Source organism: Saimiri boliviensis, chromosome 17, assembly GCF_048565385.1.
Source record: "Saimiri boliviensis isolate mSaiBol1 chromosome 17, mSaiBol1.pri, whole genome shotgun sequence".
NCBI lineage: Eukaryota > Metazoa > Chordata > Mammalia > Primates > Cebidae > Saimiri > Saimiri boliviensis.
The window spans coordinates 49611061-49630991 of NC_133465.1; the positions used below are offsets into that span (position 1 = coordinate 49611061).

The following is a 19931-nucleotide window of genomic DNA, read 5'->3' on the forward strand; positions in this document are numbered from 1 at the left end:
AAACACCTGTCTACTAAAAATACAAAAATTAGCCAGGTGTGGTGGTGCACACCTGTAATCCCAGCTGCTTGGGAGGGTGAGGCAGAAGAATTGCTTGAACCCAAGAGGCAGAGGTTGCAGTAAGCCAAGATTGTGCCACAGCACTCAAGTGTGAGCGACAGAGCACAACTCCGTCTCAAGAACATAAACCCCTGAAGAACATCATCTGCCCTAATTTGGAAAAAGAGCAAAAAACCCATCATGACTGCCCCTGGCAGCCTGGAGGCAGAAGAATGGTAAGCAGGACGGCTACATGTGAGGCAAGAGCAAGATGACGGAGGAGGGACTGAAAAGCCCGAGGTTATACTAGAATTGGAATATGCTAATATGCTAAAAACTTGAAACAATACAGAGAAGATTAGCATGGCCACTGCGTAAGGATGACACACACACACACACACGCACACACACACACACACACACACACACACACAAATAGTAGGCCGGGCGCAGTGGCTCACGCCTGTAATCCCAGCACTTTGGGAGGCCGAGGCGGGTGGATCACGAGGTCGAGAGATCGAGACCATCCTGGTCAACATGGTGAAACCCCGTCTCTACTAAAAATACAAAAAAGTAGCTGGGCATGGTGGCACGTGCCTGTAATCCCAGCTACTCAGGAGGCTGAGGCAGGAGAATTGCCTGAACCCAGGAAGCGGCGGTTGCGGTGAGCCGAGATCGCGCCATTGCACTCCAGCCTCGGTAACAAGAGCAAAACTCCGTCTCAAAAAAAAAAAAAAAAAAAAAAAATTAGTAAAAATAAAAAGACCAAGGTTGAGGTCCCAGCGGCCAGTAGCTGAGGCTGAGGCTGTGTAAACATGACATCCCATGCTAGGATTCAGGACCTCTCACCGGTCTCCAGGGAGTCAGACCCTGCTCTTTTTTGTTGTTTTTTAGATGGAGTTTCGCTTTTGTCACCCAGGCTGGAGTGCAATGGTGAGATCTCAGTTCACTGCAACCGTTGCCTCCTGGGTTCAAACGATTCTTCTGCTTCAGCCTCCCGAGCAGCTGGGATTACAGGTGCTCAGCACCATATCAGGCTAATTTTTTATATTTGTAGTAGAGATGGGGTTTCCCTTCCCCAGGTTGGCCAGGCTGGTCTCGAACCCCTGGCCTCAGGTGATCCACCTGCCTCGGCCTCCCAAAGTGCTGGGATTACAGGCATGAGCCACCATGCCCAGCAGACCAGCATCTTTCATCTCCTCCTCCTCCACTTGTGCTAACAGAGGGTTCCTGCCTGCTGATCATTTTCAGATGTGGGTGCAAATCTGAATCAATGTAGAGACATCAGCAATCCACTGGCAGAGGTGAATTGAGAGGGTAGGCAGAGTTGGAGAATAGGTGCGGTGAGTCCTGGAAGGGACGTTCCTAAGGGCAGGTGGAGAAATTGGGTAGAGGCCCTTTAATAAACACAAAAAGGCTTTATGTGGGAGTTGCAGATTGCAGCGGGTGAAGGGGAACCCCCGCTGAAAATCCTGGAACAGGTTGAATAGAGGAACTGAGCAGGTGGGAGCAGGGATGTGAGAGAGGAATAGGAGGCCAAGGGCAGGAGGGACATCACACTGCCTGCATTTCCCCCCATCCCTGTGGAGCGCTGCAACCAGTTTTACAGGACACTCCTGGCTTTGCCTGAGATCAATGACCCCATTCAGAGAGGTTTGATGGCACCATGCGGCAATGCTGGCAGCCAAGGGGTTAACCTTAGGCCAGCTGGCTCTGGGGTGGTGTGAGGGGGTGGGCCGCCACCCCCTCCGGTTGCCTTGGCACCAGTGTAGGCGCCTGCTCTGCTGCTGGGAACCTCCGCAGAGCCCAGGGCCCTTCGTTGCCAGTCTGCTCCCCGCTCTCGGTCCCGAGTGGTTCCAGGCGCCGGGCCCTTAGGCTTGGTCTGGATTCCCATCCTCCACCCCAGGAGAGGTTGGCTCAGCCCGGCTGGTGCAGGCGAGTCCAGCCCAGGCACAGACAGACACGCAGATGCGCAGTCTCTAGGGCTGCTCCTTAGCCTCCTGGGTTAGCAGCCGGGGGCCACCTGCGCTCTCTGCACGCAGCCCTCGCCTCCCGGAGAAAGCCGAGGCTGAATGGGTGGGGGGCGGGGCAGGGACGAGGGTCCCTGAAGTGAGAACCTCCTTTCTTCAGGCGGCAGGGGAGATCAGAGACCCCACGGAGCTCAGGTCAGAAACAAGGGAGTAGAGAGGTCGGAGCCAGACTCGAGGCCAGGCGAGGCGAAGCGAGGAATCTCGGGCCCTGAGTGTGGGGGTGGAGGACAGGCCCCCTGCTTCTCCTTCCAATCTCTGCTTCTCCTGGGGACCCCCTCCGCCCTCCCGGGGACCCCGGCTCTTCCCCCTCCCCCAAGACGCTGCACCCTCTGCGGATTGGTCCTCAGATAGCTGGGGGCGGGGCCCGGGGCCCTGACGTCACTGGCTGAGGTGGGGCGGGCGGCTGGAGGAGGGGGTGACGGGGCCCGGCTCAGCACCTCGGAGAGCTCCCTCCCCGGCCTTGTTTTGCTCTGGCATCGCCGCCGGGGGAGGGAACGAGGGGACTGGACACCGGGCGCAGAGGCAGAGGGATGGCCATGGAAGGGTCGAGGGGCACCGGTGGGCAGAGGGCCCAGCCGTGATCCAGCGACGGGTTTGGGGCTCCGGGCGGGGTGGGGGGCAGCGGGCGGCGGCAGCAGTGGCCGCACATCTGGATGGAAGCGAGCTTTGTCCAGACCACCATGGCTCTGGGGCTGTCCTCCAAGAAAGCGTCCTCCCGCAACGTGGCCGTGGAGCGTAAGAACCTGATCACCGTGTGCAGGTGGGCACCGCTGGCGGGAGGGGGCTGGGTGGTCAGGGAGCGGGGTTGGGGTGGACTGCGGAAACCCAGACTGAGCGCTGCCGCGGAGAAAAGGGAGGGGAGCAAAGGGTCCAGAAGAATGCGTCCACTGTCCCTCCCAGGCCCAGAACCCAAAGTGGGGCTGCAGTCTGGTCCCTACCCTTCTAGGCCAAGCCAGGCCTACGTTGGGGCCTGGCCCTTGGCGGGGGAGGTGGTGAGGGGTGTTTAATTGGCACTGCAGCTTCCTGTGAGAACCAGGAAGTGACACTGTGTGAAGGGGGAGGGGTGGGGATGCCTGGCTCCCTTGTTGGGAGTGGAGCAGGATGGGCACAGGGGACCCAGTGGGGGGATAAATGTCCTCCAAGCATACCCTCATTGCTACCCCTGTCAAACTGGCCTCTTTGGGGTGGGGCTCTCCAATGCTCAGATTCTGGAGCAGGGATGGCTCGGGTCAACTGGGTATGAGGGCAGAGCCCATGAATCCCTCCAGGGAAGGGTGAGGGGCACCACCCAAGACATGGGAAGGACAAGAGCCTGGGTTCCAGGTTCAAGGGGAGAATATTGGGAGGGCAGGCCCATTGATCTTTGAGGGTGGAACGGTTGAAGGGTTGGAAAGATTCTCCACGTTTATGGGGCCCAGGAAGTGATCCTGTCCACTTCAGCCCTGCAGTGACTCACCCTCCCTGCCCTGCCCCAAAACCTGGGCATGGCCAGCTGCTCAGCCACTCCCCCTGCAGCCCACACCTGCACTCTTCTCTGGCGCTGGGATCATTTGCAAGCTGCAGCCTTACCTGGCCCCCATGCCTACCAGGTATTGCCCTCTCAGGGCAGGGTGCTTCTGGGGGCAGGGCTCAGTCTTCTCTCACCAGCCCTACCTGCCTACACATAGGCCTCAGCAGAGCTGAAGCCCACCTAATGCCCTGAGGCCCATTAGTGCCCACCTGATATCCTGACTCCTGGCTCCCATAGCTCCTTCCAGGTTCCTGGGCACACACCCAGCCATGCTGCATCTGTCTCCCAGCATCTTATTCCTAGTGCCCAGCACAGTGCTGGGCACATCAGACCCCCTGCAGAAATGCCTGGAACATTAAGGAAGGAGAGAGTGCAGCAATGGCCCAGCCCACAGTGCAGGGCACTGCCGTACCCCTGATTCCTCACAACCCCTGCCAGTGTGCTGTAAAACAAAGATTTCTGTCTTTGGGGCCACATGGTCCTAAGTTCAAGCTCTTACTCTGTCAGCTTTAGCTGTGCAACCTTGGGGAGGTCTCTTAACCACTCTGGGCCTCGGGTGCCCTGTTATCCCCATTTTAGATGTCACAGCCACACCAAAGAATGGTAACGGCATCATCCATGTAAAGCCTAGCTCAGTGTCTGGCACACAGAAAGAGCCCTGTCCTAATGACATGCTTCCTGTCCCTCTCTGCTCTTCACTTGCTAGGCTCCTCTTTTTTCTCTTGCCTGTCAAGGTAGCTGAGCCTCTTGAGTACGTGGGGAGAATGAGGGAACTCTCCTTGGCCTAGACGGGAGAAGTTTGAGTGGGCTGAAGATGGCTTAGGGCTGGGGGAAGGATAGAGTTTTGGGGGATCAGGGATGTGACAAAGACTCAGCAATCCCCAGGCCCCTCCTGCCTCATCACCGTCACATGGTTTGCCTCCAGCTCCCAGAACAGTTCCCTTTAGCAGGCCGTGGGCTCCCCTGGGCCCTGGCCTCCCTGTCTCCATGGTAACCTGCAGCAGCCACTGCATCTTCTATCAGAAAGCATGCCATGGGGCTCCCAGGGCCAATGACCACCTCTGTGGCACCCCTGAAGACAGATACCAGATGGCTGCCACACTGAACCCAGTCCAGGCCCCATCAAGGTCTGACCCAGATGACCAGGAGAAATCAAGCTGCAGGAGGGTGGGCATAGTGAAGCTGGGATAATGCCCCAAACACAGGCTGGCTCTCAGCAGGGCCAACCTTCCCAGCCACGGCCCTGTTCCTCACCATCTCTGCCCAGCAGCCTGTAGGCGCCTACCTACCTTCTCCCAGCCCTGCCTGGGCTCTCAACCAAAATTCAACAAGGCAGGTATGATTGTTCCCATTTGCATTTGGCAAGAGGGGCCTCAGAGAGGGGCCCAAGGCCATGTCAGTGTCACAGGGGAACAGGATTTGAATCCAGCAGGCTGCCTCCCTTCAGTGCAACCCCAAGACTGACCTGGCTCTGATCTGAGGCCAGATCAACTCCAAGTCCAACAGGAAGGAGGGCAAGGGCTCAGCTTTGCAATTGGCCTGATAGCTGCAGAGGTCAGTGCTCGGGGGCTGGAGACTTGCAGAGTAGAGGATGAAGGGCAGTGGATCAGGGGCTGTTCCAGGCCTTGGTCATCATGACAGCTGCCAAGAGGCCACAGATGTAGCAGAAAGAGCAGGGGCTTCAGAATCAGAATCAGACATACCTGCTTGAGTCCTCATAAGCCTGAACAGATCAGTGAACCTCTTGGACCATCAGTTTCATGTGACTCTGAACAGATCAGTCAACCTCTTGGACCGTCAGTTTCTTTACCTGTAAAATGGGGATGAGAGTGATAATAACGGGACCTACCTCTCAGGGCTGTGGTGAGCATGGGCAAGGTAATGCATGCAAAGTACTGTGCTTGGCATATTATAGGGCTTGATAAATATAAGAAGAAAAAGCCATTTCCAAGCAGCTCCCATATCCCTGGACACCCCACCCCTGCTCTGCCACCCACAACAGGGAAGTCATGGGATGTTAGAAACTGTGTCCTCTTCCCTGCTCCACTCCACTGCAGGGATGGCAGGTGGAGATTGCAGGGGTAGTAACTGCAGAGGGAGTCTGAGGTTTAGACAGGATTGGAGAAGGGGGCGCTGCATGGCTTCAGTCCTTCAGCCCCACAGGCTTCCCTTGGCTCCCTTCCTCCCTGAGAAGCCAGGCCCCCAAGCCCCTTCCAGGGATCTGCTGCCAGTGCCCCCTCCTGCCCAGTGTCTGTGTCAGGCCCACACCCTGCACCTCCCTGCCCCGCCCCCGCCCAGCTCTGCACTGCCTGGTTCTGGGCAGCTGGTGTGTGGGAGGCCAAGCTGGGAAGGAAAAGGGGGAAGGGGGTATCTGTGTGCTGGGAGCCCACCTGGCCACCTGCACATGCCCACACTCCACGTGCACAGTGCCAACTCACATGCCCTGGCACAGGTGACCCCATCCCCAAAAGGGACTGAAGGTTGTTCCAGCAATCACAGAAGACAGCTCAGGGTGGGGCACACACTGGCTTCTAACATGTAGTTGACCCTGGCCTCAAACACACAGACTCTGAAGGGCAGTCCAGGGGCAAGGGGCTCGGGGACTGCCCCCAGCTTGTGGTACCTCCTCTTCCTATTGTTTCAGCCCCTCTCACCCCTTGCTCCTGAAGCTTCCTTTCTCTGGCTGTCACCTCTCCTGTCACTCATTTTGTCACTCAGTCTCCCACCTGTCACCCTCCCTCCCCACCAGCCACCCTCTCACTCCACATGACCCAGTACCTCTGCGGTCACTGTAGCCTCACCTGTCTCCCCGCTCCCTCTACCCACCCCCACATCCATGCCCTTCCTGACCTCTGCTTTGCTGATGCTCCCTTCCTCTGCCTCCATCACCTGTCTCCTCACCTGATGCCCCACTGCCCTGTCTCCCTACCTTGCCACCCAGGTTCTCTGTGAAAACACTGCTGGAGAAGTACACAGCGGAGCCCATCGATGACTCATCAGAGGAGTTTGTCAATTTTGCAGCCATTTTAGAGCAGATCCTCAGCCACCGCTTCAAAGGTGGGTCCAGGTTCCCTCCCCCTGTGGTCCAGCCCCCCCAACTCCCAGCCTTTAGCTCCCAGCTGCCCCACTCTGATATACTCCATGGACTCTGAACCCCCTGATTGACCCTGGCCCCCACCTGGGCCATGCAGAGAAGCTCATGTACAGATGTGGGAAGAGGGAGAGGCCTTTGGCCTACAATCCCCATCAGTGGGCAAGCTATGTGCTGGGGTGCCCGCTGCATATACGCATGTGAGTGTATATACCTTTGTGCGGGGAGGCTGCTTATACTTATGCATGGGAGTCCCCCAATACACGGACCCTCTCCAAACTCCCTGGTCTTGCTGAGCCCCCTCCCTGCCCTGGCTCAGCCTGTGCCCCAGCAGGTCCAGTGAGCTGGTTCAGCTCAGATGGGCAGCGGGGCTTCTGGGACTATATCCGGCTGGCCTGCAGCAAAGTGCCCAACAACTGTGTGAGCAGCATCGAGAACATGGAGAACATCAGCACAGCCCGGGCCAAGGTGAGGGGCCTGGAGCAGGCAGCTGCTATCTGCTCTGGACACGGGGCCTGCCTGTTTCTTGGTCTTCACCCTCTGTCCACAGCCCAGGGGAGAAGGGCCACACCTGAGGCTGGATACACGAGTCCCTCTGGGGCAGCAAGTAAAGGTGAACATACTTTCTAGGGCCGGGCATGGATCCGGGTGGCACTGATGGAGAAACGCATGTCAGAATACATCACCACGGCTCTGCGGGACACCCGGACCACCAGGTCAGATTTCCCAGGCAGCTCGGACCACAGGTCTCAGGGTGCATCTGCATTGCCCAAACACAGCTGATCCTTAAGTTCCTGCAGCATCCTTCAGTTCCTGGACTACAAGTCCCAGCACCAGCCTGTACAGCTGATTTCCCTCTTCCAGGCTGGCCTGCAGTCCCAGGGCAAACTTTACTCACCACCACCATCACTTGCAAGTCAAATCTGGTGGCCATTATCCACCATCACTGCCCAGAACACTCCACCCTGGCATGCCTCTGGATTAGCCTCAGCCATGCGCCATCACATGCGCTGGCTTGCTCCATGACCTACAACACAGCCCTTCTGGCTCTCTGAACAATGGCAGCAGTTCTGTACTTGCTATCCACCGACATGGAGTCCCTGCGTGGGGAGTTCAACTCCTGCATTGTGGGTTCAAAGGGAGGTTGAGTGCCTGAGGCAGGGGTGAAATGTGCCTGTGTGTCCAGGTGCATCTGAAGCTGTCTGGGTATGGCGAGGGGCCCCTCCCAACTGGCCACACCCAGCCTGAAGTTTTTGCTGCATTTGATTCCTCAGTCTACACATTTCAGGGCTCAAGTCAACACGTTTTTTTTAGGTACCTACTATATACCAAGCACTAAGATTAAGACTCACTTCCAGATGTGAAGGGTCTGGGTAACCCTGTACTTGATGAGGACAAGGTAGCTCAGGGGGAGGAGTAGACTCAGGGAACACCCATTCTAGGTGATGGGGCCACAGCTGGAGCCCCAGGCTGAGTGGGGAGAGAGGCTCCAGGCTTGCAGGCTGATCAGGAAGGAGAATCAGCCTTCCTTCAAGAGGGGGTGGCAGTAAGCCAACAGCAGCAGCCCTGAGGGGGCTCCAGTGCCTGCTGCACCATCCTCTGCCTCCCCACAGACGGTTCTATGACTCTGGAGCCATCATGCTGCGGGACGAAGCCACCATCCTCACGGGAATGCTGATCGGACTCAGCGCCATCGACTTCAGGTGGGGTCTGCCTGGCGGCGGTGGTGGAGGGGGCTGTTTCCCCCGCAAATCTCCTACCCCAACCCCTCATACCCACTTCCAATCCTGTGGCTCCTCTGCCCCAGCTTCTGTCTAAAGGGGGAAGTCCTGGACGGGAAGACCCCGGTAGTTATCGATTACACACCCTACCTGAAGTTCACACAGAGGTGAGCGGCTCCACGACTGCGACGGGGCGGGAACGGGCCCCCGGGGACATCCTGGGGACGTCCTGGTCCCACCGCCCTCGGGGACCAGCGCGGATGCGCGGGGGGAGGGGAGGGACCGCCCGTGCCCACTGCTCCCTCCCCCAAGCTACGACTACCTGACCGACGAGGAGGAGCGGCAGAGCGCGGAGAGCAGCACGAGCGAGGACAACTCGCCCGAGCACCCGTACCTGCCGCTCGTCACCGACGAGGACAGCTGGTACAGCAAGTGGCACAAGATGGAACAGAAGTTCCGCATCGTCTACGCGCAGAAGGTGCGCGACGCCGGCGGGCCTTGGGGGTTGGCGGGGCGGGGCGGGGGAGCCGGGCGGCCCAGGGCGGGGCGGGGACGAGGGCCGCGGCCGGGACGTCCTCCCAGCCGCCCGAGCTGAGCCGGCGCCTCGCAGGGCTACTTGGAAGAGCTGGTGCGTCTGCGCGAGTCGCAGCTGAAGGACCTGGAGGCGGAGAACCGGCGGCTGCAGCTGCAGCTGGAGGAGGCGGCGGCGCAGAACCAGCGCGAGAAGCGGGAGCTGGAAGGAGTGATCCTGGAGCTGCAGGAGCAGCTGTGAGCTCACCGCCTGCCCTGACCCCTGACCCCTGATCCCGGCCGCCCCGACCACAGCACCGGGTGAACCCCATCTTCATCTCCATCGACTCTAACGTCACCCGACACAAGCACCCACCTCTTCAGCATCGACCCACTGATCCAGCCAGCTCCACCCCGAGATGCCCACAATGACTTAACATTGCCCATAGCATAAGATCCAGTGACACCAACAGCCAGCGTTCCATTTCACCCTCAGTTACCCTTTAGCTAGAGTGGCCATCTACCCTTACTGCAGGGATCCCGACGTCACTCACCAGGACTTGCAGTGTTGCTCTGCAACCTTCAACGCGACTGCACACTGCACACGTCCCGGAGTTAGCGCTTCACTCACCTGCACCACAGGCTCACTGATCGTCATCACCCACTGTGACCCCCGGCCTCACTTCTCCTCTAAGCCTTTCTATCACCCTGATCTTGTGGCATGATCCCCAAGGCAACCTTACCCTTCAGGGATTCCCACACTATTCAACACTGACACCCGCAGCACCCCAACTGACCCTACAACACTGCACCATTCCCTCCAACTCCCAATATTTGTGCAAGAATCCTTGTTATCCCTCCACTCCAGTACCACCTCCACTTCCTCCCAGGATCTGCCCCACTGACCCCAACACTGTATTCCCATTTTTGCCACTCAGAATTCATTCCTTACCCCTCTTTCATCCCCTTGCTGAATCTCCCTTCCTCACTTCTCCTACTTCCAGCCAGGCCTGACTCCTCCTCCCCCTCCCAGGACAGGTCTGATCCCCAGTGACCACGCCCCCCTGGCTCAGGGTTCCAAGGAGCTCACTACACCCCTGGTCAACCAATGGCCTTCACTGGGAACACTCAATGGGGCCGAGGGTGCCAGCAACTCCAAGCCCTACCGGAGGTAAGCCCCAGTCAGGTGCAATAGGGCCTGAGAGCGGGTCGGCCCCGGGAGGAAGGGCTTCCTCTACCAGTGCACCAGCTCTCCCTCTGCCGCAGACACAGCTTCATGAGCACGGAGCCGCTGTCAGCTGAAGCCAGTCTGAGCTCGGACTCCCAGCGCCTGGGAGAGGGCACGCGGGACGAAGAGCCCTGGGGTCCCATCGGTGAGCTCCCCAACCCAACACCCAGTACTTCTCCAGGAAGGGCTAAGGCAAGGCCCTGGGGCCTGGAGGCAGGTCCTAGCCCATTCCCTCATTCACTCTCTCAGCCTTACTTTTCTTTTTTTGAGATGGCATTTCACTGTTGTCCAGGCTGGAGTGCAGTGGCACAATCTCAGTTCATTCCAACCTCCACCTCCTGGGTTCAAGCAATTCCCTTGCCTCAGCCTCCCAAGTAGCTGGGATTAAAAGTGCTCACCACCACACCCAGCTAATTTTTATAATTTTAGTAGAGGCATTTCACCATGTTGGCCAGGCTGGTCTCAAACTCCCGACCTCAAGTGATCCACCCATTCAGGGTGATCACTTCCCAAAGTGCCTCAGCTTCCCAAAGTGCTGGGATTGATTACAGGTGTGAGCCACTGCACCCAGCCTCACTGAGCCGTTCTTGAGGGATTAGCACAGCAATTAAGAGCTTGCTTTGGGGTGTCATGCAGAACCCAGCACAAATCCTGGCTGTGCCTCCTTTGACCATGTGAGCTTGGTCAATCACTTTACCTCAATGAGTCCATTCTTTGTAAAATGGGGATGTTGGTAATCACCAGTGTTGTATGATGAGGGCTCAGTGGCTTTTTGGTGTCATGACATCCTCAGGGGGCTCATAAACTCTTGGGGAACTCCTCAGACTAATTTGCTCTTATCTCATGCACACTGTGAACTACTTGCCTGACCCTTGTTTCCCCCTTCTCTTTGGCTGCCAGGAAGCTCAGAGCCAAATTAGTGGCTTCCTTCGAGCGAATGCCCAGGACTTCAACGCATGCACTTTGTGTTGACCTCATCCCTGGCTTCACCTTGGTTTTTCCCATCCTAGTTTTCTCTGTGCCTGAATTGCCCGTCTTTTCTTTTTTTTTTTTTTTTTATAAGCAACCACACTGTATTGGATGACCCTAGATCTTCTTTGAGACAAGGCAGGCTGTGGCCATGTAGCCCCATCACACTGTGTTTGTGATTGTCTGTGTGTCTGTCTCCCCCACCAGACTGTGAGCTCCATGAGGGCAGGGACCGTGTCTTGTCCGTTCTCTGTATCCCCAGTGCTTGGAACAGAGCAAGTGCTCACTGCGTATTTAATAAATGGACAAAGAGAGAGGATGACCCTCAGGGGGAGACAGAGACATCCAGTGACAATTGCAATACAGTGTCCCCAGCACCACCCCTGGTACAGGCAGGTGCTTAACCATGATGTACCTGAAAATGGCAAATGCTCCGGAATAGATCAAGGCTTCTTGGGGGGTGACTTGAGGGCTGCCCCTCCACTGCCCATCCCTCTACCAACTCGCACACATGCAGACTGGCTGCCCGGCCTCACCCGCCCTCTCTCCCCAGGAAAGGACCCCACGCCCTCCATGCTGGGCCTCTGCGGCTCCCTGGCCTCCATCCCCAGCTGCAAGTCCCTGGCGAGCTTCAAATCCAACGAGTGCCTGGTGAGCGACAGTCCTGAGGGCAGTCCAGCACTGAGCCCCAGCTGAGGAACGGCATGGGCAGTGCCAGCCCCACCTGCCAGGGGCCATGGACACCTGCCACCTTTCTTCAACAAGAGTCCCCCAGTCCAGGCTACCCTTCCCGAGAACGCTGCCCGCCCAGCCAGGGCTCTCGGGGAATATCCCCTCTGCTTGCCTTAGCTTCCTGCCTGTGGTGGCAGGGGCTGCGGAGGGAAGCCAGCTGGGCTAGGAGGCAGGGGTGCCCAAGCCACAGAAAGCCCCTGGGGAAGTCTGCTCCATTCTTCTGGTGACCCTGGCACTCCTTCACTCTCCTCCCCAACCCCTCGGCCCCAAGTCTGGTTGACCAGCTTCCACACCCCCGTCTCCCAGTCCCTAGCCTCTCCGTCTGTGTATGCTCTGGAGTCACTCCTTCCTAGCCCCCTGGCAAGAGCTCTTCGGGGATCAGGCAAATAAAAACCAGAGGACTGAGGGCAGCCTTGTATGTGGGGGGCTGAGGCTGGGGCAGGGCCCAGTCCTGAGTTCCGAAGGAAGTACAGCCACTGCCTGGCCCACAAGCAAGGTCAGGCAGCATAGCATGTCCTGTGGGGGCAGGCAGGCCAGCACTCAGGGAGTGGGTGGCTTCTGTGTTGTGTCTGAAATATTAGATCTGCCCAGGGCAGGCCCAAGACATGCAAGTGCCCCAAAACCCAACAGCCTTTAAGAAATCAATTAACCCCAGGCTGAGAAGAGACAGAGCCCACCAGGGGCAGGATGGAGGCACACCCTGGTGGCGCCAGTGCCCTGTGCTGGCCTCAGCAACGGCACTTTGGCCCAAAGCTGCAGACCCCTTGGTTAAGCCAGAGCCTGGCAGTTAAGCAACACTCACTCCTCTGCTGTCGCTTAAGGTTCCCTTAAGGAGAGGTGCCATCATCCCCCATTCTAACCCTAACATGGTCCCCAGGATGTCTACCTGTGGTCCCCCACACTCTAGGTCTTCACCCTGACTGACTCTCGTTACGTTGGAGGGGTCTTCTTTATGGGTGCCACCCTGGGCAGCCAAACCAGCACCAGGGTCCCTCCCAGGCCTCCCTCACCAGCCACCCCAGGCCCCAGAGGCACAGGCACCAGGCAGAAGTTCATCATCTTTAGACTTAGGAATTAACAAGGGTCAGGGAGACTACACCAGGCTGCGGGTTTCTTGGCTCCTGGAGACAGGCCCAGCTACAGCAAACACAGAGAAACATGAAGGGGGCAGCTGAAAGACTTGGTCTTGAACTTTCGGGGTGGGAAAGCCATGATCCCCACAACTGGAACAGCAGGAAGAAGCTGCATCTGAGGAAGGCCAGGGCCGCCCAGAGGGGCAGCCCTGCCCTTGGGCTTGTCGCCAGGAGGGAAGAGAAACAAGCCCACTCCCTCAGTGCTGGGGAAAAGGCACTTGGCTGGGTCTCCTCCTGCCCTCTCCCCATCCGTGGAAAGCTGGGGTCCTTGCTTCCCTGCCCCTTTCAGGCGCCCAGAAGCCGGTCCTGGTTGAGCCTCTGGAAGAAGCTTTTGCTGAACTCATAGGTGCTGATCATGATGGCGCAGGAGGGGGCAGCCTTGATGATCCGAGGAAGGAAGCCTGAGGTGGGAGGGAGCCCGGGTCAGGGGTCAGGTGACAGGGTCACAGCCCCTGCCCCACCCCCAACCCCAACCCCACACACTGACCTGCAAAGAGTCCCCTGGTGCCCGACTCGGCCCGGATCCTCCGCAGCAGCAGCCAGGTGGAGTCCATGCGCAGGGGTGTCACTGCAGACATGAGGCTGGCTCAGTGAGACGACATTCGGGACTCTGCCTACCCCCTGCCACACCAGCCTGGGCCCTCACCTCTCACAGCCTCCATCGCTCCCAGTGCAACCTGGCGTTGGGTCTTCACCACGTCAAAGGGTAGAGTCAGCACGGCAGCCACCTGGTCGGGGGGCAGGGGGAAGGCTCAGCTCCACTCCCAGGACCCCAGCCCTGCCTCCCAGGTGGCTCCTGCGGCTGGGAGGGACAAAGGCCTCATAGGGTCTGCTTCTGGCATCTCCAAAAACCCTCAGGCTCCCCCTCCCAAGAGAGACCTCTGCTGCCCTCACCTCCAGCCCAGTTCACTCACCGTCCCTGAGATGCCACCAGCCACAAAGCTCATGCCTACAGAAGTCTGGTCCTTTGGCCTGAGCCCATTCAGCCATCTCTTCACCAGCTCATAGTTGAACCAGTATAGGGCTTGGGGTGGGGGTGCATTGATTAGAGATAGGGAGGGCAAGGAGGTGGGCCCAGACCTTCCATATTCCACTGCCACCACTCCCTCCCAGCTGAGTCTCGTCTGCTACATGCAGCTTGGGAGCAGGCTCTCTGTAGGAATTGCCTCCTCACAGCCTGGGCAAATACTCACAGATAAGAAATGCACAGCTCAGAAAAGCTAAGTGACTTCACGGTCACCAGTCACAAAGCTGGGACTTGGCCGTAGACCCTCTGTGCCTCACTCCAGGGTTCCCTTACCCACCCGCTACACCCCGGTGCATACCTGAGAAGGGCACATCTCGAAGGGCAGTGGGGCCCCAGCCCAGCCACAGCGAGCGCCAGCCACCCTGAGCCACGGCAGTTCGAACACAGGCACCCAGCTCCCGGTATGACACGTGCTGAGCCTGCAGCTTTGTCCGCATGAGCTCCAGGGGGCTGATCACAGTCACAGTGCCCACTGTGGGGGGCATGGGAGTGACAGTGGGGAGAAGTCAGGTCACCTAGAATATTCCTCCCACCCCTAGGCTGGCAGAGGTTGGGGCTGAGAGCTGGGACTGACTGGGCTTGGGCAGAGGTGGGGACAGAGGGAGGTCAAAGGCCCAAGAGTATGCTTACAGCGGGCCAGCGCACCAGCCACCATGGGTGCGTAGAGGTCAGAGGTCAGGGCTCGACCACACAGGAGGGCCTTGAGTTGGTCATAAGCAGTGAAGTAGATGGCAGTAGCTGGCACAGTCATCACCCTGGGGATATGGAGAGAGGTTAGCAGGAACTCTCAAGGGGACCCAAACTTTTGAGGCATCGCCTGCCCCACCCAGCCATTCAGCAGGGAGCAAGGGGTCAGGAGCTACCAGAAGAGAGTGGTGTGGGACCCGGCTACTCACAGAGTGGCAGGGAGGCCGCTCCAGAGGGTCCGGGTGCCCTCGTGCCTCACGATCTTCACAAAGGCGTCCTGGCCAAGTAGGCACCAGCCCAGGGGAAGAGAAGGGACACAAGTGAGATGTCTGCGATGGGGCTGGCCTGGGCTGGGCCTCTGCCTGATGCCCTCAGCCTCTGCCCACAGCCCTCAGGCCTCCCTGCCTGTACACATGCAGTACCCCAGTTGGGTCCAGGTGGACACGTGGTCACTCTTCAAAAACCTCATGGAGCCCAGTGATGGTGGCTCACACAGGTAATCCCAGCCAGCACTTTGGGAGGTTACAGCGGATAGATCACTTCAGGCCAGGAGTTGGAGACCAGCCTGGCCAACATGGCAAAACCCTGTCTCTACTAAAAATACAAAAATTAGCAGTGGGTGGTGGTGCATGCCTGTAATCCCAGCTACTTGGGAGGCTGAGGCAGGAGAATCACTTGAACCTGGGAGGCGGAGGTTACAGTGAGCCGAGATTAAGCCACCGCACTCCAGCCTCGCTGACAGAGCGAGCCGCTGTTTAAAAAGGAAAAAAAAAACCTCACGGAGGTAACTGCCTTCTCCCGAAGCCCTTCCTGACTGACGGGCTACCTCTGTGTGCCTTGCCCTACCCCTTCTTTCCTGGGTCTGCTGCCCAGCCAGATTCAACTCCTCAGGGACCCAGCTGCTTCTCACCATGGTGCCAGTGAAGCGGGTAGGGTCTTGAAACCAGGTGGCACAGCGGGCACCATTTGGGCACAGGTACAAGGGCTCCAGGACACCATTGCAGTACAGGAGGCACTTCCCTGTGGATTGCAGAGAGGAGGGCACTGGGGAAAGGCAAGGGGGCATTACGAAAACAGGACCCTAGAACCTTGCAAGGAGGCGGTGGGCCCCCATCCCTGGAAGGCAGTAGACGCCAGGTCCCCGTGTGGATGTTCTGGTACAGGTCACAGGACTCGCTGGCATGACTTGGGGGTGTGTGTTAGTCCATGGCTCTGGAGCCCACTGGTGCCCTGGGGACAGGGACAGGAACTCTCTCCCTTGCACCCTCCCAGGCTCCCTGTGGCTTGGGGCACTCACATTTGGTATAGGAGAGGCTCCACAGTCTGGAGGAAGGCGTCAGCTCTAAAACACAAGGCAGTCCCTCAAGTCAGGAGAGCCCCCACCTATCCCAGGGGCCCCATCTCTGGGAGATCCTTTTATTTTTTTTGAGATGGAATCTTGTTCTGTCGCCCAGGCTGGAGCACAGTGGCACAATCTCAGCTCACTGCTATCTCCATCTCCTGGTCCAAGCAATTCTCCTGCCTCAGCCTCCCGAGTAGCTGGGACTACAGGTATATGCCACCATGCCCAGCTAATTTTTGTAGTTTTAGTAGTGACGGGGTTTCACCATGTTGGCCAGGCTGGTCTTGAACTCCTGACCTCTGGTGATCTGCCCGCCTCAGCCTCCCAGACACAGTGCTAGGATTACAGGCATGAGCTACCTCGCCGGGCCTCTGGGAGATCTTTCTTTTGCCTAGGCACCACCCCTCACTAGCTCTGGGTTCAGGTACTCACCGTTGGCCATGGAAGGCCGCTGAGACTGCAGGCGAACCTTCACCACGTCCAGGGGTGTCACTGAGGGAGGAAGTGGGTCTGAAGGCTCCTTTCAGGACCCCACCCCCAAGACCACACTGCCTCCAATCTCGGGTCTGCACCATCCCCACCTGCCCACACCCCACCTCCCCAGGTCTTACTGAAGAGGGAGGTGACCACCGCCCCAGCGCCTGAGGCCACCATTTGCTGGAAGGGGCTGATGCCCCCAGGATCCTGGTCAGTCATTTTGAAGCTTCAATCCTGAAAACCAAACCTTAGTCAAATGAAGCATCACTCCAGGGACGCCCTGGAAAGGAGACGGGACCACCATGAGACCTTTCTTTTCTTTTCTTTCTTTCTTTTTTTTTTTTTGAGACGGAGTCTCGCTCTGTCCCAGGCCAACCTCAGCCTCGTGGATTCAAGCGATTCTCCTGCCTCAGCCTCCTGAGTAGCTGGAACTATAAGCGCGCCACCATGCCCAGCTAATTTTTGTATTTTTAGTAGAGACGGGGTTTCACCATGTTGGCCAAGATCGTCTCAATCTCTCGACCTCGAGATCCGCCCGCCTCGGCCTCCCAAAGTGCTGGGATTACAGGCGCATGCCACTGCGCCCGGCCCACTACGAGACTTAAACCCGACTTTCACCCACCGCCCTCAGAACATGCGCTGCCTCAACAACCCTGGCAATGACCTCTAAAGCAGAGACTGTCTGCCCCCATCAGCAGGGAAAAAAACCAAGGCTCGGGGAGAGGAGGTGGCCTAGCCCAAGGTCACTCGGGGGTGGTTCCGAAGGAAGCTGGGGTTTCAGATCTATTACTCGAAGGCAATGGGGGCCAGGGACGTTCCCTGGTCCGCCTCGCACGTGTTCACTGCCCACCTCCTAAGTGCAGGGGCGGGTTGGGCCCTCGTGGCCCCAAAATTAAAGTACCTGGGCCGCCCCACTCCAGCACAAAGGCCCCGGGCGGGCACCTGCGAGCCGAAGTCACCGGGCGTGGAGGGACGGCCGGGCACCGAGAGTGACGTGTAAACAAATCTGATGATCACGAAGGGCCCGTCGCCTCCTCGGGACGGGGCTGGGGTGCTAGGCCCTCCCCGCACGGCCGGACGGGCCAGGCCCGGGGCCATGAAAAGAAGAGCAGTCTCCGGCCTTCCGCCACAAAATGCAGGCCGGAGGCGCAGCCGGGAGAACGGGAAGCAGGGTCAGGGAGCCAGGATCTCCCCTCGACCCTCAGCTACGCTCCCGGCCCTGGACCGCGCAGAGCCGCCGGGTGAGGAAAATCACCGCAGCCCGACAGCCCCCAGCACCCGCCCTGGCACGCAAGGCCGCCCAAAGACCCTCGCTCCCGTCTCCGCCCTCAGCCCCGGCCCAGCGCCGCCTACCTGGCTCTAGGCCGGTGCTCGTGAGGCGCGGCACCCAGGGCCGGGCGGGCCCATACCGGCTCCGCCGACTGTGCGGAGTCCGCGCGCGCTGGCCCGCACCGAAGTGGGCCCCGCCCCCACACCTTGCCGCGAGGCCCCGCCCCCCGCGGGCCGACCAGCCGCACGTCCGGAGTATCTCCGGCTCCTCCCATTCGCGCCTCCGCGGCAGTCCCGCCCCCTTGCTGGGGCCGCGCGGGCAGGTTCCAGCCTATCCAGCGCTGAGGCCTGCGGGCCAAGGTTGCGGTCTCCACGTCGCGCTTAACCAGGCAGCAGCAGGCACTTACAGCATCTTTTTTTAGACAGCATCTTTTTCAGCCTTACCCTGTCGCCCAGGCTGCAGTGCAGTGGCGCGATCTACGCTCACTGCAGCCTCGACCTCCCGGGTTCAAGCGATCCTCCCGGCTCAGCCTCCCGAGTAGCTGGGACCACAGGCGCGCGCCGCCATGCCCGGCTGATTTGTTAGTTTTATTTTTGTATCTCTATATTGTCCAGGCTGGTCTGGAACTCCTGGGATCCAGCGATCCGTCCACCTCGGCCTCGGAAAGTGCTGGGATTCCAGGCATTTTCATCAGCCCCGCCCCGGCCGCGCGCGGCACTGGGGACCCCAGCGCCTTCCGGACGGCGAGGGAAACGCACTAGCCCCTTCCTCGGGGTCTTCAGGTGCGTGGCGGCGGCAGTGAGGGTGAATTCTTCGAGATCGCAGGGAGAACGCACAGTAACGACGAAGTTACTTGCCGGGCTACCCGCCGAGACTTTACAGCTTCTCCCGCCCGCCTTCGCATCGCCCGCATTTTGCAGGTTAAGCCTGCAACTGCAAAACGGCGTTGTAAACCGCGGGGCCCCGCGCGCGTGTGGGCCCCTGGGTTGGCCGAGCTACAGCCCGGGCCGGGCGGGCCGGGACGGGAGCAGGTGCGGGGAGCCCAGGGAGCCGTGGGGAGCGGGGTCCCACCTCCGCGTGACCTTGGGCAAATCACAACCCGCCTCGGTCCGGGAAGACTCCTGCGCAGGATGAGCACAGAGAGGGCACCGACGTTTTGGTGTTGGTTGCTCTCGCGCTATGATTTCTTCTGAGCCTCAGAACTCTTTGCAGTAGGTTATTGTTGAAATAGATTACCCTAGGCCGGGCGCAGTGGCTCACGCCTGTAGTCCCAGAACTTTAGGAGGCAGAGGCGGGCGGATCACCTGAGGTCAGGAGTTCTAGACTAGCCTGGCCAACATGGTGAAACCCCGTCTTTATTAAAAATATAAAATTAGCCGGGCGTGGTGGCGCATGCCTGTAGTCCCAGCTACTCGGGAGGCTGAGGCAGGAGAGGAGAATCGCTTGAACCCGGGAGGCGGAGGTTGCGGTAAGCCGACATCGCGCCATTGCACTTCAGCCTGGGCAACACGAACGAAACTCCGTCTCAAAAAAGAAAAAAAGAAAGGAAGGAAAAAAAGAAAGGAAGACAGACTGACAGATTGCAGAAGGTGAAACTGAGGATCGACGTGAGGAGCCCGGGATTCGAACCGGCGGGTGCTTTTTCCACGGTCCCACACTGCCTCCCCGTGAGACAGACGGGCTTAAATCCAGCGCTGCCGTCTCCGGTCCCGCTTGTTAGGGAGACATTTTCTCCAGGCCAGCCCCGTACTCCAGGCCCTACCACACACCTCGTGTTTAGAACTTTTGCGCCACCGTGCTTACTTGTCCTAACAGAAAGCTGCACGGGGTCCTAGCCTGCGCCTTTAAGAAGGGTAGGCCGCGGCTTTGACGTCACCGCCTTCCCCGCCCCTCAGGCTCCCACTGGTCGCGTCCGGCGCTGGAACCGCCCAGTCAGCCTGCGCGGGCAGGGTTAGCACGTGGACGCCGAGGGGCCAACTATCAGCTTTCCCTGAGACAATGCCTTTGGCCTCCCCCACAGCTCGGAAACCCCAGCTTGGGGGCGGGGACAGTGCAATCTGTGGCGGGTAAAGGGGACGCTGGGCAAAAGGGCCCTAGAGCAGGCCTCCTTTCCATTCCCTTCCTACCTCAAACTGAGTTCAGAAATGACACGACATAGTTTTAAA

The 19931-nt window shown here is 58.9% G+C and overlaps 2 protein-coding genes and 1 non-coding gene across 10 annotated transcripts; 2 read left to right on the top strand and 1 right to left on the bottom strand.

Annotated features, from left to right (window-relative positions):
• The first annotated feature begins 350 nt into the window (after positions 1 to 350).
• On the top strand, positions 351 to 455 carry LOC120366991 (U6 spliceosomal RNA). The gene has a single exon (XR_005581498.1). It is a non-coding gene; the product is annotated as a U6 spliceosomal RNA (small nuclear RNA).
• A 1996-nt stretch (positions 456 to 2451) lies between these two features.
• Positions 2452 to 12235, top strand: RUNDC3A (RUN domain containing 3A). 5 transcript variants are annotated; one of them, XM_039476955.2, is made up of 11 exons: positions 2452 to 2829; positions 6521 to 6636; positions 6990 to 7138; positions 7301 to 7386; positions 8284 to 8373; positions 8478 to 8558; positions 8704 to 8869; positions 9002 to 9159; positions 9935 to 10072; positions 10168 to 10274; positions 11652 to 12235. In XM_039476955.2, the coding sequence occupies exons 1-11, from the start codon at positions 2723 to 2725 to the stop codon at positions 11792 to 11794; spliced, it is 1341 nt and encodes a 446-aa protein (XP_039332889.1). In that variant the 5' UTR covers positions 2452 to 2722; the 3' UTR covers positions 11795 to 12235. The 5 variants fall into 5 exon arrangements, with proteins under 5 accessions (XP_039332889.1, XP_039332892.1, XP_039332893.1 ...); XM_039476958.2 differs by lacking the exon at positions 11652 to 12235 and adding an exon at positions 11030 to 11414 and having other exon boundaries at positions 2494 to 2829; XM_039476959.2 differs by lacking the exon at positions 11652 to 12235 and adding an exon at positions 11030 to 11414 and having other exon boundaries at positions 2494 to 2829; positions 7005 to 7138.
• A 642-nt stretch (positions 12236 to 12877) lies between these two features.
• Positions 12878 to 17982, bottom strand: SLC25A39 (solute carrier family 25 member 39). Of its 4 annotated transcripts, none has more exons than XM_003943622.4 (12): positions 17850 to 17982; positions 16631 to 16730; positions 16452 to 16511; positions 15975 to 16019; positions 15588 to 15697; positions 14887 to 14954; positions 14621 to 14745; positions 14289 to 14462; positions 13878 to 13987; positions 13610 to 13691; positions 13451 to 13531; positions 12878 to 13364 (listed from the first exon to the last, which is right to left on the bottom strand). In XM_003943622.4, exons 2-12 carry the CDS (start codon positions 16713 to 16715, stop codon positions 13249 to 13251), a joined length of 1056 nt encoding a protein of 351 aa, XP_003943671.1. In that variant the 5' UTR covers positions 16716 to 16730; positions 17850 to 17982; the 3' UTR covers positions 12878 to 13248. The 4 variants fall into 4 exon arrangements, with proteins under 4 accessions (XP_003943671.1, XP_003943672.1, XP_074244847.1 ...); XM_003943623.4 differs by having other exon boundaries at positions 15588 to 15721; XM_074388746.1 differs by having other exon boundaries at positions 15588 to 15721; positions 16631 to 16776.
• Positions 17983 to 19931: the final 1949 nt, after the last annotated feature.

Coding starts and splice junctions, on each gene's coding strand:
- RUNDC3A (XM_039476955.2), top strand. CDS start 2,723: ATGGAAGCGAGCTTTGTCCAGACCACCATGGCTCTGGGGCTGTCCTCC. Junction 8,559..8,703: donor TACCTGAAGTTCACACAGAG/GTGAGCGGCTCC, acceptor CCCTCCCCCAAG/CTACGACTACCTGACCGACG. Junction 8,870..9,001: donor GCATCGTCTACGCGCAGAAG/GTGCGCGACGCC, acceptor GGCGCCTCGCAG/GGCTACTTGGAAGAGCTGGT.
- SLC25A39 (XM_003943623.4), bottom strand. CDS start 16,715: ATGACTGACCAGGATCCTGGGGGCATCAGCCCCTTCCAGCAAATGGTG. Junction 14,463..14,620: donor GGCTGGTGCGCTGGCCCGCT/GTAAGCATACTC, acceptor TGCCCCCCACAG/TGGGCACTGTGACTGTGATC. Junction 13,365..13,450: donor CACCAGGGGACTCTTTGCAG/GTCAGTGTGTGG, acceptor CTCCCACCTCAG/GCTTCCTTCCTCGGATCATC.